The sequence below is a fragment of the Nannospalax galili genome, unplaced genomic scaffold (assembly GCF_000622305.1).
Source record: "Nannospalax galili isolate Female #2095 unplaced genomic scaffold, S.galili_v1.0 scaffold1750, whole genome shotgun sequence".
In the NCBI taxonomy this organism is placed as follows: domain Eukaryota; kingdom Metazoa; phylum Chordata; class Mammalia; order Rodentia; family Spalacidae; genus Nannospalax; species Nannospalax galili.
In genome coordinates this window covers 814312-829974 of record NW_008329031.1, presented here as the reverse complement: position 1 = coordinate 829974, position 15663 = coordinate 814312, and the positions used below count along the sequence as shown (strand labels likewise).

The 15663-nt window shown below is 38.6% G+C and overlaps 1 protein-coding gene across 2 annotated transcripts in view; it reads right to left on the bottom strand.

The window, feature by feature from the left end:
- Positions 1–15663, bottom strand: part of Dync2h1 (dynein cytoplasmic 2 heavy chain 1) — a 273560-nt gene that overhangs the window by 178764 nt on the left and 79133 nt on the right. For both annotated transcript variants that reach the window (XM_008829984.3, XM_008829990.3), the window contains exons 41-49: positions 14652–14807; positions 12799–13058; positions 11786–12032; positions 10413–10564; positions 8277–8421; positions 7172–7274; positions 6494–6661; positions 2398–2528; positions 727–975 (exon numbers count right to left, since the gene is read on the bottom strand). In XM_008829984.3, the coding sequence (XP_008828206.1) occupies positions 727–975; positions 2398–2528; positions 6494–6661; positions 7172–7274; positions 8277–8421; positions 10413–10564; positions 11786–12032; positions 12799–13058; positions 14652–14807 (1611 nt within the window). The remainder of the gene's footprint in view (positions 1–726; positions 976–2397; positions 2529–6493; positions 6662–7171; positions 7275–8276; positions 8422–10412; positions 10565–11785; positions 12033–12798; positions 13059–14651; positions 14808–15663) is intronic.

Sequence of the window (15663 nt, the reverse complement as noted above, 5' to 3'; positions counted from 1 at the left end):
TGCATGCCTTTAATCCCAGAACTTGGGAGGCAGAGGCAGGTGGATCTCTGTGAGTTCAAGGCCAGCCTGGTCTACATAGTGGGCTCCAGGACAGCTGGGGCTACAAGAAGACCCTGTCTAAAAAAACCAAAAAAAAAAAAAAAAAGTAAATCAAATTCACAAGTAAATACTATTTGAAAGGAAAAGTATGTTAGGGGTATGTTATTTAAACAAAAGCTGAAAGATCATTTATTTTCATATGTATCAATATATCTCCTATGAAACTACACTGTACTGATATCACCTATGTCTACCAAACACGCACAATCTCAGAACCTGGAACCCGAAAATGCTAACAAGAATCTCTTTTCTATCTACGGATAAAAATATAAAATATGAGGGGCTGGAGAGATGGCTCAGTGGTTAAGAGCACTGACTGCTCTTGCAGAGGACCCCGGTTCGAGTCCCAGCACCTACATGGTGGCTATGAACAGTCCTTAACTCCAGTTCCAGAGGAATCTGAAGCTCTCTTCTGATCTCCGCGGCATTGAATGACACGGTGCACTCACATACATGCAGGCAATACACTCATACAAATAAAATAAAAATTAAAAAATTATATGAGGAAAATAATCAAAGCTAAAATGAAGAATATGTTATATATGAGAGACCTAAATATACTAAGTAGTATTTAGAATATCAACATGTTTTAAAATCAAATAAAGGGAAACACTGTCAGCAACTCACATGTTTGAGATCATTCTTGAACTGTTTAGGTTCATAGCCTCTGGAAATCTTCGGGGAGAACAGCACAGCTCCATGCATATGACTGACTAAAGATGTGACAGTCCTCCGACCCACACCACTGCGTCCGGCTAACAGAAGAGAGCCTCCAGGGAAACTCAGCACTCTGTCTATCCTAGACATGTATTCCAGAACTTCTTGGAAAAGCAAAATATCTAAATTCTGGTTATCTCGTCCATAATGAATAAGACCCTTAAAAAAGCACAGAGAAAAATTTATAATTACTGTAATCCCTAGTTACACGAAAATGTTACTTACCTAGAATAAAATATTATATTTTTGATACTTTTAAAGAAAAGGGATGAAGTTACTGCATGTTATCTCACAACCAAAATTCTACCAATGTAATAACCCAAATTTAAAGGAATATGAAAAACTGTTGTAATGTCAAATGAGTTTAAGGGTACACAAAATTGAGTTATTTATGGCTATCACTTCACTATGGATATCTATGGAGTAAAAAATAGCATGAAATTACAGGTTGATTACAAAATCTTTCAAATATCAAATAATATTCTTTGTTACAAATCAGTGAATACAGATCATGAAATAATTTCGGAACTCTAGAAAGTTAGTACCTACATAGTCTTTTTCTGAACTCTTGTTCTCTGGCACTGCTGCAAATGGATCAAGAGCCCAGATAGGTACTCCACCTTGCTAGGGACTGGAAGGCGGAATGCAGGGGGACAGAGCCACAAGCAGATACCACACATTCACAAAAGCCAACACTCCAAACTTCACAATACCGTTCCAAGTCAAGCAGTTTACCAGATCACAAAAAACACTTTTCCTAACATAGAAGGCATGCTAACTTTCAATATATTATCTTTTTAATAGCTTATTTTTACCTTATGTGTATGAGTGTAATGCCCTGCATGTATATAAGTGCACTCATGTTGTGAAATGCCCATGGAGGTCAGAAGAAGGCACAGATTCTCCTGGAACTAGAGTGAAGGATGGTTGTTAGCCACCATATGGGTGCTGTGATTCAAACCTGGGTCCTCTGAAAAGGAGCCGGTGTTCTCAACTGCTGAGCCATCTCTCCCAACCCTCAATATATTAATTTTTACAGAAATAATATGTCAGATTGCTTTTTCTTCCTCGCTAAAACTAAGAACAAGGAGACAGAAGAGAAAGGAGGAAGAGGAAAGAAAAAAGGGAAGAAGGGAAGGAGGGAGGGGATGGCAAAAAAGGGGGAAAGAGGAGAAACGCTACAGCACTTACTCTCAGTGGGATGACTGGGATTCTCTGGAGCGCACCCAATGAGTCTGACTCTCTGGGGACAGGACCCTGGAACCTGCCTGTTTTCCACTTGTCCACGTTATTGCAATACTGCGGTTTGACAATCTCCATTCTGGGGTTATTTCCCCATTAATATCAGGCCTTGTTGGTATTTCCAATGGCAATGCCTTTTTTCATATATATCTTAACAATTTTATATGTACCTATACATGTGCATCTAGTTATGTCTGTCAGAGTGGACCAAGTTTCCAAAGAGAAGGGTGAGTTTAGTCTGCTGAGATCATTCAGGTCTATGTACTCAAAATGTTCCCAATAAATGGCTTAGGTAACTACAATCATTGCCACATCTCACTCAAATATGTGACAGGTTACCTTTTTAATAACATCCTTGAGATCTGCAGAGTTCAGTTTGCCAAGTGGTTTTCCATGTGGAGGTAATCGTTGTCCCGGAGCTGCATTTGTTCCTGAAGTATGTCGGGCTCCCCACGTAACATAGAAAGTATCTGAGGAAAAGAATTTTTTGTTTGATAAGTATCATTAGTAATGAAAGAGCAACTACATTACTTAATATTTTTGGTTGCTCAGTGAAAATAAAACTCCAGAAATACAAAGTCAAATTGAATACATTAAAATAAACACTTTGAAGATCAAGAAAATTGGTTAAAGTACAAAGACCTCTCATTGTAATACCAACGTCTACCTGCACAGCGAGTATACTTCTGCTTCTTTCTCCCTAGATGCATTGGCTCCTTCCAACTCCCCTGTTCCCCTGTGTACTCAGAGTTTATCGCATTGTTGTTTTCCAGGACTGTGATGGTTAATACTGTCAACTTGAAGGGATTGGGATTGGGGGATTATGGGATTTTCTAGATTGGGTTAACTTGATGTAGAAAGACCTGAGTGTGAGCAGCAGCATCCCATGCGCTGGCTTCAGGATGGCAGAAAGGAGAAAGTGAGCAGAGCACCAGCATTCCCAGCTCTGCCTCCCCTGACTATGGATGCAATGTGACCAGCTCCACCAGGACACTCCTGCTGTGATGAACTGTACCTTCAACCTCTAAGCCGAAACAAACTCTTCCTTATGCTGCTTTCATGGGAATTTTGTCACAGCAATGAGGAAAAATAACTAATAAAGAAAATCTGCACATAACATTTATTAAATATAATTTACATAAACTGACAGACAAAACTTTCTTATTAAAGAACAGATTTATTGATATTCATCAAGGACCCTAACTTCTAAAGTAAAAGAAAATTAATAAGTAAATCATAGTCAGAAAGCAAAATCCCCCAAATTTCTCTTAAATTTATAGGCATAACACATGACCTTACAAGGAAAATTGACACAGCAGTTTACTGAACTCCCAGGGGAGTGGGAGAGGGTTGCAGTAAGTGTCTCCCTGGCCACAAGCTCAGTTCTCCCATCCCCCAACACCACAGCCACCTTTCTTCTGAGAACTCCGCCACCACATTCTTTCCTGTTACCATCACTATAAAGTTCATTCCAATGAAGCTTGTATGTGGGAATAACCTCAAAGTGCTACTCCACAAATCCACAGCTGTGGGTCATTGCCCAATGTGAGCCTGGAGGTTCTCCTTGATAGCTCCCTGCTTATCATGCCACAAGTCATGACTTCCTTTCTGCCTTCTACTTTTTTTATTTAAAGGGTTCCCACTAATTATATATCTTTTGTGGGTTAAATGATCTGCTATTTCTATACCCAGAAGTCTTTTACTACTTGCATCTGGTCAAGTTTCCTAAACTCTAGGCTGGTTCCATACTAGCTACTGCTTAAAAAACATAGAATTCACAAATTCATTAACTCAAGTTATTTATAGAGTACCTGTGTTTAAACATTGTACTTTCTGTTTCGAATAGGTGATGGTGTAAACACAATTCTCACCATCCGAGAAGACAAACTCTATGCATCTTTCAGAAAGTTACCCAAAAAGCTCTCAAACATTCAAATACCAAGAGAGTAAATATTTTAAGTAACCGGCATTAGTATAATCCCTGTCCTGTCACGACTGTTGACATGACTGACCACAGACTACTGCAGTAGCTGCCTGCTCTGCGATTCCTGCTCAGGAATATAGCATGTTCATTTCATGGTGTAGGAAACTGATAAAAGAAAGGCACTGCACAGTTAGTGTTACTTTAACAGTGTTGAGACTAGGCCTGAAGATGTAAGCAGGGGCTACCTGGGCAACTTAGTGAGGCCCTGTCTCATAAAAACAAATGAACAAAAGTGATCTGCACACTTATAACTTCTAAAAATAAAATTTAAACCCAAGCATAAATCTGAAATCCTATACAAGACTTACATGCTGAAAGCTGTCTGGCACACATGGAAAAAGCCAGAAAAATATCTAATCAATACATGGGTGAATTAATTGGACAGTTCTCAAAATAAGTACAACTGGTCAGTAACTGTATGAAATAAGATACAATACCTATCACCATCATAGAGAATACAAGTTAAAACTACCCTCAGACTCCATTTCTCCCAAGTCAGGACAGCTACAATCAAGAAACGAAGCACAGCAGATGCTGGAGAGAGTAGGGAAAGAACCCTTACCACTGCTGAGAGGAATGCAAACTGTGGCCACAGGGAAGCTGGTGTGGAGGGTCCTAAGAAACTAAAAGTAATGAACCTATGATCCAGCTTCAGCATACTTGACTATGGACACTCAAAGAACGTTAAGTCCACATGCACGTCACAGAGATGCCATCACCTCCACTCATACAGCCAAAACATGGAATCAGCCTACATTCTCAACAGCAGACAAAAATGATGATGTGTGTGTGCGTGTGTGTGTCTGTGTGTGTCTGTGCATGTACGTGTGTGGAGAAGGGGACTAACACAACAGTTGCGGAAGAGGAACAAGTGAGGATAATATGGGTTAAGATGTCATAGTGAAACCTGGTATTTTATTATACACTAATTTTCAAAGCATTGTTACAAAAACTTTTAATATTGTTTCAATGTAACGTTGTTAAACAAGAATTCGTCTCCACCTCTTTTACACCTAAAAGCTGCTACCTATCAAACACACTCGGAAAAGTTATATTAATTAAAACACTTCATGCTTCTTATAGTCACCACTGTAACCACTGACGTCATCCACTGGGGTGCAAATGCATCAGCAGCGGTCCTCAGTGAAAGCACTGATGCCAGGTGCTGTCATTCAAATACACGCTTCTTGAGGGTATTTTTGTGTAAGCAAAAACAAGTTTTTAAGAAACTAACATTGCACTATAAGAAAATCTTATGTGCCTTGATCTACTAAACCACTAAACTCTAGAAAATTCATACACTAAAAAAAGTGTTGATAGTGTCTAAAGACTAAAGAACTTTACGGGAAAGATACTACTGAGGTGAGGTCGGGACTGAGGACACGGCAGCTTCTAGAATAAAGATTCTCTCGGGGCCTGCATGCCTTCCTCAAAAGTAAGCCGACTCCCATCCATCACTGACTTCACATTTCACCTTGCTTTAAGTGTCTTCTGAACTTTTCTACTTCCAAATCTCAGGAAATATCTACAAAATTCTTCTGTCAATTTCAATAGGATTCCCACTTTGAGTATTTTCACTGATTTATAGTAATTATGGCCCTAGGACCAATGTCTCATCTGGAAATACACAAAACATAAATTGCATTCTGTAAAGTATTTTGAATATGTTTGTAGCCTTCTAGTCATCTTATTGGGAAACCTCTGTACTGAGCTCCTCATCAGAGGTCCTCTCGCTGACGTGCTTTGATTGCATGAACGGCTTCCACAGCAGTTTGTAACATGCAAATTGGTTGTAAAGTAGTCACAGCTCCAAATGCAACACCACTATTTAACCACTGACGTCAAAGTGGTTGACTGAACAAAGCTGGTTGGAGTTGGAAGAACACATAATGACATTACGGGTAGTGACAGGGAGAAGAATCTTCCTAACTAAGAAGAAGGTCATTGATCAAGTGAGGAATTTCCCAACAACCCTTTATGTTTCATACATAATCAGAGACTGAACTTTTAGTTTTCTGAGATGAGGTCTTGCTTCACAGCTGGCCTGGAGCTCCCCAGGCAGACCTCGTGCCCCACAGCCGGCCTGGAACTCGCCATGCAGACCAGGCTGACCTCAGATTTGTGCAATTCTCCTGCTTCTCCCTCTCAAGTTCTGGGATTACTGGAGTAACACCACATTCAGTGAAAATTCTACTAAAAAACAATTTTGTATTACAAAGATACAACAAAAGGCTTGTACTCACTTTATCAAGAAATTAAGTACATACTGTATTTTGTTTGGAATATAATTCTAGAACTTTAGAAATAATAATGGGGCATTCTCCCTTTCATATTAATACTAAAATCATTCAAAGTGTTGTTTGCTGAAACACTAAATCACACTACAAATAAGAAAAACAATTTCAAAATACTCATAATAACTGAATACTGACATGAACGACATCATATTACCTGCCATATTGTCTAGTATATCTGAGCCCCAGTCTCCTTGAAACACTGTTGTTAAAATGCTGTCAAACAGATGAAGTTCTTTCACACTAACGATTTTGTCCCGAAACAAGCGCCGGGCTTCATAGGCTACAATTTCCAGTACGTAATCTAACGGATGATTTGAGGATCCTAAAAACGGAAAAATTTTTCTGCAGTTGTTGTAAATCTTAAATTATTGTAAAATGACATAATATTAAAGACAAAGAGAAAGAATCTACATACCACAATTGTTGCAGCGAATAAAGAAATGAGAAAAAAGTTAAAATTCATTTCTCTTAATAAATTCTCATATTTTATGATTACTTAAGATCTACATTAAACACTACCTATAGTTGCCCAATAAAATCATTGGTTCTAAAGTGCATAAATAAATATGGTTAGACTATAAAAGAAAATAATTTTATCATTCCCAAGATCAAGTTTGAACACTGGTAACAGAGACAGTTTGGAAAAAGAAATATAATTATCATTCTTTTAATAGTAATAGTTAAACACAATAGTGTTATTTCACATTAATGTAAATATAGTTGTCACTTTTGAATACTATAATTACCATCACAATGGTTAGGTAATGTATCAATTATGAGTATGATTTATAGCATAAATGCGCATGTACACAAACATACTACCAAAACTTACCTCCTTCTAAATCATATCTGAATAAGCCAAGAACCCACTGGGTAAGAATGCAAGGCGTAAAGAAATAGTGACTATAATCATCAGCTGTGAACTTGGCCCGCACCTGCAAAGAGAGCAAGTACAAACAGGCGGTTTTCGAATGGCCTCATTCCACACCTTTTCCCACCATCCTAGACTCACAGGAAGGCCAATTCCTAGCTCCGAGTCAACCTGTTTAAATAGAACTGCTACTCTTAATTACCTCAGACATTTCTGTCCTGTGCATTTTGTCTAACTATTTTTGAGGCAGGGTCTCACACTGTGTAGCCCAGGCTGGCCTGTAATTCACTATGTAACAGCCCTGCCTGCCTGCCTTCATCTCACAGCAATCTTCTTGTCTTATAACCTAAACAGATTACAGGAATGAGCCACCTTGCCCAGCTATCTTCTAAATTTCTTAAAGTATCACTTTAAAAATGGTTCCTAGGTTCCAACAGACTGCCAACAGTGGATCAGCCATTCAAATAATGAAATTCTGCCATTGCAGGCAACATGGATAGAGGGAAACATGAAAAAGAAGCTAATTTAAACTTCATAAAATATGGTTGCAATTCTAAGCACTCACAGAACTTAGTAAAACCATGTTCTAATCATTTTCTAATGGTGAGAATCATAGACTACTTGGGGTTCAAGAAACCAGTGAATGAATCAAGAGGCTGCCTCTCAGTCATCTTACTTGTGACATATGGAGCCAATGTTCTTAAGTAATTTCTTATCTCCAACTTATCCTTCCCAACTTTTACCCAGTGTTCTAAAGAGCATCACTTCTTCTCTAACGGCACATACTGTTACCTTACCTAACAAAACTTTATCTTCAACCACTTTGTGAATCTCTAATCTTTCTAATTCAGATCAAATTTCACTTCCTCCTCAACAACTACCATAGACAGAATAGTAATTCAGTTTCTCCTCTGTACTCGTACTTTATAACCAGAACACACTGTTATTATGTCATCTGTAAAGCAACAAGAAAAGACACGACAGCAACACAAAGACTAGGATGGACGATAGTCCTTTTAGAATACTATTGACAGACCTGAGAACTGCAGACTTAATTTATGTATACCTGTTCATACACCTGTACCATAGAACCCGCTAAGAGGCAGATTTTTGACGAAGAACTCCAAACAGAATGATCCTTCAGATTTTTATGCAGAACTGCTTCCAAATATGCTCCATAGATGGTCTGTAATTGTTCTCTTTCAGGGTAACTAACAAACAGGAATATAAGAAAAAAAAAAGATGAAATAAGTTAATATCATAATCAACACTGGGAGTCTTAATAAAGAATTCTCCTAAAATTATTTAAAAACAAAAATTTGGGAAGCCATTCATCTTCATAAAAAAAGAAAAGAGGGAGGTGTTACATCAGAAAAGCACTCTGAATTAGCATAATCTTCACACAGGGTAGTAATTCAGCTCAGAACTATCAGAATAGAAATACAAAATTAGCCTAGTGCTCCCAAACCAAAATTAATTTCAACGTGGCTTTAGTGCCACAATAATATCTCAGAAAGCAAAATGTCCATAGGTGAGATGCAGTTAGCAAGAAGTTATAAAAGTAAGGATTAGTAAGGTAGAAATGCAATAGAAGATACAGCACCATGACCATAAGAGCCAGGAGTCCAAGTAGCAATAACGGATCACAGAGATGGGTAGCTATATTAGGGTTGATGCCATCACAATTAAAATGACTCCTCTCTCTACTGTTCAAGCTAAAAGCATCCTTTTAGTTATCTCCATAAAATTTAATGTTTGTTTTATGAAATACAACATTTAAGTCTAAAATGTATCACACTTTTATATATTCAAGGAAATTTAATCAGTACATTGAAGAAACATCTGTATTCATATTTACTGTGTCACTATCCACAATAGCCAAAAATGGAAAAAAAACTATGTATCCATCAACTGATGTGTGAATATGAATCAGCCATTCAAATAATGAAATTATGTCATTTCAGGCAACATAGATATAACTGGAAATCATTAGGTTCAGCAAAATAAGTCACACACAGAAATACAAATAGCATCTGTCACACAATCTTAAAAAAAGGCTCATCTTGCCAGGCGTGATGGCACGTGCGTTTAATCCCAGCACTCGGGAGGCAGAGGCAGGCTGATCTCTGTGAGTTCAAGGCCAGCCTGGTCTACATAGTGAGTTCCAGGACAGCTGGGGCTACAGGGAGACCCTGTCTCAAAAAGGCCAAAAAAAAAAAAAAAAAATGCTCATCTTAAACAACTTGGGAGTGGAACAGTCATTCCCAGAGACAGGGATCAGTAAGGGGTAGGAAGAGCTGGGGAAAGGTTAATCAGGGAAGCTAAGCTAAACAGAGAGAAAAGCCAGGAATTCTGGTATGCAGATGCACAGAGCAGGGCACCTGGAGGCAGCAACCCTGCACCGCACACTTCAGAAAGCTGAAGAAGGGACTCGTAAGGCTGAGGAACACCTCCGGACAGAGCACGTGACCAGCAGGACAGAGCCCCAGACCAATCACCACTACTGGAAAATAAGAAAGGAAGGCCTTCAACTGTTTCCATCCTAAAGAAACGATCATTTTTTTAATATATATATTTTTAAAATATTTATTTTTTTATTTTATGTGTATGCGTGTATTGCCTGCATGTAGGTAAGTGCACCCGTGTCGTACAATGCCCGTGGGAGACAGAAGAGGTTGTCGGATGCCCTAGAACTGGAGTTACGGACAGTTGTTAGCTGCCATGTGGGTGCTAGGATTTGAACCCGGGTCTTCTGCAAGAACAACCAGTGTTCTTAACCGCTGAGCCATCTCTCCAGCCCCCAGAAATGATAAATTTTAAGGAGCTATATTGTTAACTGATCTAAGCATTATGAGGCACATATATGTGTCAGAACATTCCATAGTAACACACTAATATGTACAATATTTATGTTACGTACTAATTAAAAAGTAAATAAAAATCCAATATACTACTTTAGCTCCTTATCTTGACATTTAAGAGGACAGAAGACACAAAACAGTTTTGCTTTATTTCCTTACATATTCCTAATGCATAGGATATTTTGTTTAAAGTCTTTATCATGCTAAACTACAGCCAAAACATTGGGAAGAGCAGGAAAAACATCATAGTTTAAATATTAGTAGTAGATACTCTGAATAAAATGCAATTGTGTATGATGCCTTTTCAAAATAAAAAATAATAATTTTACTAAGATACATACTCTACAGCACAAAGACGAACAATAGAAGTAAATCTGGTGGTCAGCTTGTGTCTTCCCAGTCTTGTTCCTGCTGACATAGAAGCTACAATTTGAATATTCTCCAGGCCAACCCATTCCAAGTTTTCATCATAAAATCCTTGATATGTCAACACCTAAATAAAAATAAATGTTTATAAAATGTTTTATGCTTTAGATTTTCTAATCAAAGTAAGATTAGGCACGAGTTACTTGTCTCCTTACTGTGACAAAATGACAGACAAAATCAACTTAAGGAAGATTTTCCAGCTCAAGCGGATGTAATCCCTCATACACGGAAGGGATGGCGGCAGGACAGAGACCAACTGCTGGTGACTGTGTCCAGCCAGGACACACAAAGAGATGCATGCTGCTGATCAGCTCCCTTTCTCTGTTCTTCTGCTAGTCAGGGGCTCCAGCCAATGACCAGGCTCCTCACACTTAGGATTGGTCTTCCCTCCTCAAGTAACCTAATCTAGAAAATCCTCACAGATATACCCAGAGATTTCTTTCTACAGTGATTCTAAATCTTAACTAGTTGACAAGATTAACTATCTCAGGTAGTGTTGCCTAAATTTTAATTATTTCCAGGTGTAACAATCATCCTTTACCTAACCAAGCATTTCAGACTGAAATAGCATTTTAAATTCTTACACCACCAGAAAACAGTGTTGTTCAACCCAGCATTAAACTAATCTTATCTGAATCATCCTCATTTTTAAAAAAGTTTTTCTCTGCATTAAACAATAAAACCCACATATTATTATAAATCTGCTAACAATTATCAAAAAATTATCAGGAGTCAGGAAATCATAGGGAAAACATTTCCAGTTCCTTTTAACTATGTTATCATACTGCAGCTACACGGTTGAGCTAAATAGATCCACATAATAAAGAAAATAAGAATTTAGAAGTGCTAATGTGACGTAAAGAACATTAAGGAAGAATTCTTCTCCGTGGAGCAAGAACCTGTAACAATGAACCCCAAAGGGCTAAAGGGGGAGGTCAACCCCAGAAAGGACAGATCACGACTGTCAGAGGCAAGCACACCAAACATCAAGCGCAAATGTCCAACTCCAGCTTCTGATTTGCCTGCTGTTTTAGGGGTGGGGGGAGGGTAATACTTGTAGAATAAAGGCATTAGTTCCCTTGTGTTCTTCTAAAGGGAGGAAGACCAACAAAGATAAGGCTCAGACATGTTGTCTTTCTTATAAATATAACATGTATGTAAATTTTCATGAAACATGACATATAAAAGTGACCCCAGAGAAGGAGAGCAGAAGTTTTATCTGTAAGAAAACCCAACAGTAATAGGCTGCTTCCAATACTACACAGACTCATCAAGCAGTGGGACTTACCTGCTGCAGGAAAGCTACCAAGGTGCTGGTCCCCCACTTATCAAGCTTGGGCAGATTGATGTCTTTTAAGTACAAAACAAGTCTTTCACAATCCTTTGGTCTGTATACACGACCAGTATTAGTGCTGATCACCATGCAAGTTTGGTTCAGTTTCTGCAGAAGATGCCGAGATGTAGTCTGAGCACTGCAGTGAATGGTGACAATCTCCGTGGAGCGGAGCTGAGAGAAGGCGAACCTGAGCAGCATCCTGCAAAAGACACGATGCTCGATTTTGAAAAAGAGAACGAGATATTTTCTATACTCGATACGGAATTGCTAGCTAATGAATACTTCAATTTCTAAATTATTTTTGATTATATGAATAGAGAAAATAAGAAATATGTAAATGGTTTCCATAGTTATCAGGTAACTAACTTTTGAAATTAAAAAAAAACATGCATTTTAAGGTATTCTTCAGATTCTTCTCACATATTTAGTTTTATAAAGTATATCAAATATATGAACTCAATTTCCCCATACCTGAAGGAAATATTTTAAGATCCCCCAGGGGAAAAAAAAAATTCCCTTGATTGTATAGAATTTGATTACTATTCTCAACAGAAATGTAAAACCAGCATTTCAGGAGAGGGAGAGATTTGTAAAACCTAAACAATTATGGCACTAAAAATAGTTGGATCTCACTTGGCTAGATGTTATTATTAACAAGAGAACTAAATTCAACCTTTACATTTCATAACAAAAGCATACAGTAATTCATAAGTACATCTAAGGTATTCAATTTTTGTTGTGATTTTATGCATAGAATCTTTATAAAACTGTATTATCAGATTGCATAACCTAGCAGACAAAAGTCTCCACAGTAATTAAAGAAAAAAAAAAAAACGGAGTCTGACAATGAACTTTCTTCCATGAAAGTATAAATTTTTTAATCAAAAGAAATGGCACAGAAGTTGTCAAATTATTGGGGTGAAGAGACAAAGTCACAGTATGAATCTCTGGTGACATATTCTTACCCTTTGCCACATCCTTCTGGTCCTATGAGAAGAAATGGCTGCTTAGTGTCAGAACTTAACCATGGTTTGAAATAATCTAGACCTCGCTGCATATCAGGAGTTTGAATAACTGGAAGAGTTTGGCCATTACTGAAGTCATCAGCAGTCAGGTTTTCTGGCTTCTTCAGCACATACGATGCTAGCAGCCCCCTGTCTGCGTCATAGTAAGTGTCCATTGGCTTGTGAGGGTCTGGAGGAGATTCTTGTGCCCAATTAAACACCTTAGTAGAAAAAAGTTGTAATAAGTTTGTACATACTGCAAATGAAGCATATAATTTTTTTCAGTTCTTCAAAGTAATTATCTCCATAGCAAAGCATCTTCTTTAAAAAAAAAAAAAAGGTTATGAGGAGCTGGAGATGGTTCAGAGGTGAAGAGCACTGGCTGCTCTTACAGAAGACTTGATTCTACTCCCAGCACCCACATGCTGGCAACAACCATCCATAGCTCCAGTTCGGGGATCTGACACCCTCTTCCTCGGGCACTGCATGCACACGCTGCACTTACATTCATGCAGGCCTAACACTCATACACGTAAAAATTTTTAATGCAAAAATGAATAAATCAAAAAAAGTTTACACTACACTACTTATGCACAAACTACTTTGTAATTAAAATAGTATTTTACCTCTACGTGATCTAAGGTGAAAATAATATCTATGCAGATTACCAACTTGGCGGATATTTATAGGCCAACGTGTAACACAGATCCAACTTCAAGTGGCATTCTTGTGAGCACTAACCACAAATCTCAGAGCAGAGAAGGGCTAGGCCTTTATTCCCCCAACACATCCCAGTACCGCCCACTCCGCAGTCACTGCCCAGTCAAGAGTCACCCCATATCACTCCAGAGCTACTCTCCTGTACACTGAAGCTGTAATTTGTGCAAGAGGGAGCTTCAAAGCAGAATGGTGCTAAGGAGAAGCATCTGGTAACAGAAGCAACAGGACAAACAGCAGTGGAAAAGCAAACACAATAAAGTAACAGACCACAACATGATGCAGCTGCAAATGGAAGCAGATTGAAACAGCTGGAACCAGTTGGAACGAGTCCACAAGATAATTAATGCTTAATCATTTCAAAAGGAAGAAAATTCCTTATGACATAGAAATCAACTTTCTAACCAATTGGCTCAAATACAATCTTTACATATATTAATGATTTCATAATCACTAACTCATGCTAACATTCTCAGTTGCTAAATCTATTTTAAAGGACGGTTTTTACGGCCTGGAGAAATGGCTCTGTGGTTAAGAGCACTGACTGCTCTTGCAGAGGACCCGGGTTCGATTCCCAGCACCCACATGGCAGCTACAAACAGTCCTTAACTCAAGTTCCAGGGGAATCCAAAGCCCTCGTCTGACCTCCATGGCATTGCACAACATAGGTGCACTCACATACATGCAGGCAATACACTCATACACATAAGATAAAAATAATAAAATGCTTTTTAAAAAAGGATGATTTAAAAAAACTATATTATAAATTAAAACTAAATAAAACAAAGCTTTATTCATACAGCTAAAAAACTGCAAGTGTATCTTAGACTTATACACCAAAATTCAGTCAATTACAAAACATTGTAAAAATTTTAATATTAAATATCACACAGTTGATAATAAGAAAAATTGAATATATATGCACAAACATATACAAAGCCATATAGATATATAGGGGTATTATTAGTCTACTTAATGCATAAATTCAAAACCTAAAAGTTCCATACATTTAATTACAAATCACTGTATGTTGACAGTTAAGGTTCAAAAAGAGCTAAAGAATATGATATTGAATACCACTTTAAAATATTCATTACCTCCTTGGTAAATTCCAGGCGTGATTTCATATTCAGATTTCCACCCAGACCTCTTATGAGACTAATAATAAACTGGTCATGATCTCTGCATCCATGCAGGTGAGATAAACCATTCATCACCATCCCAACCAAACTTGTTTCTACCACATAGTCATTCTGTTGATTAAAATTCATGGAATAAAAATATCAATAACAAATACCACCAAATTTAGAAACATACAATTGGCATTCATATATCATTTCTGAAATGGTGTTTTATTCCACTCATTGCAATACCAAGTATGGATTTTGTTCAATTTATATATGTACTTTAAAAAGACAAAATAGAAGACCCACAGGCCTCTCTCCGACCCACAGGCCTCTATCCGGGTTAAGTCCATCATGCCCTCCGCACCTCAAATCCCCAGCCTCATTCACCCTCCCATCTCCCCAACTGGTCTCTCCTCCTAGCCTGGGTCCTGTCCCATTCCTTGTGTTGGGGCCCCATACACCTGGGAAACCACCACTGCTTCCTGATCCTTTGTATCCAGACCAACTCACTGCCTTCTCTGGTCCACAGGAGTCCTCTGGGCCTGACCTCGCCCTCACCTCCCTCTACTTCCCTGGGCCTGCACAACCTACCAGCCTCTTTCCAGGACGCTGTGGCTGACCTTTCTTCCTCCTGATCCTTTGTACCCAGACCAACCCAGTTCCTCAGTGCAGTCCCCAGGAGCCCTTGGGGCTGCTTCCTGCCCCCATCTACCTTTGCATCTCTGGGTGGTACAGCCACCAGCTGCCCTAGACCAGCATCTTTCCTGGGCCCGGCTCCCAGGCCAGTCCAACACCCAAATTCCTGAGGCCAAATCTTTCCCGGAGGGACCCAGACCTTAGGAGAAAGCTGAGAGCATCTGATCCTCATCTGACTTGGGCCTCTGTGGGAACTCCTGAAGACAAAAGCAATCTGGCCACTCCAATATAATATCAAAAGAGAGAACCGGAAACTTAGACAAACCAGCTTTTCATGCCCCAAAAA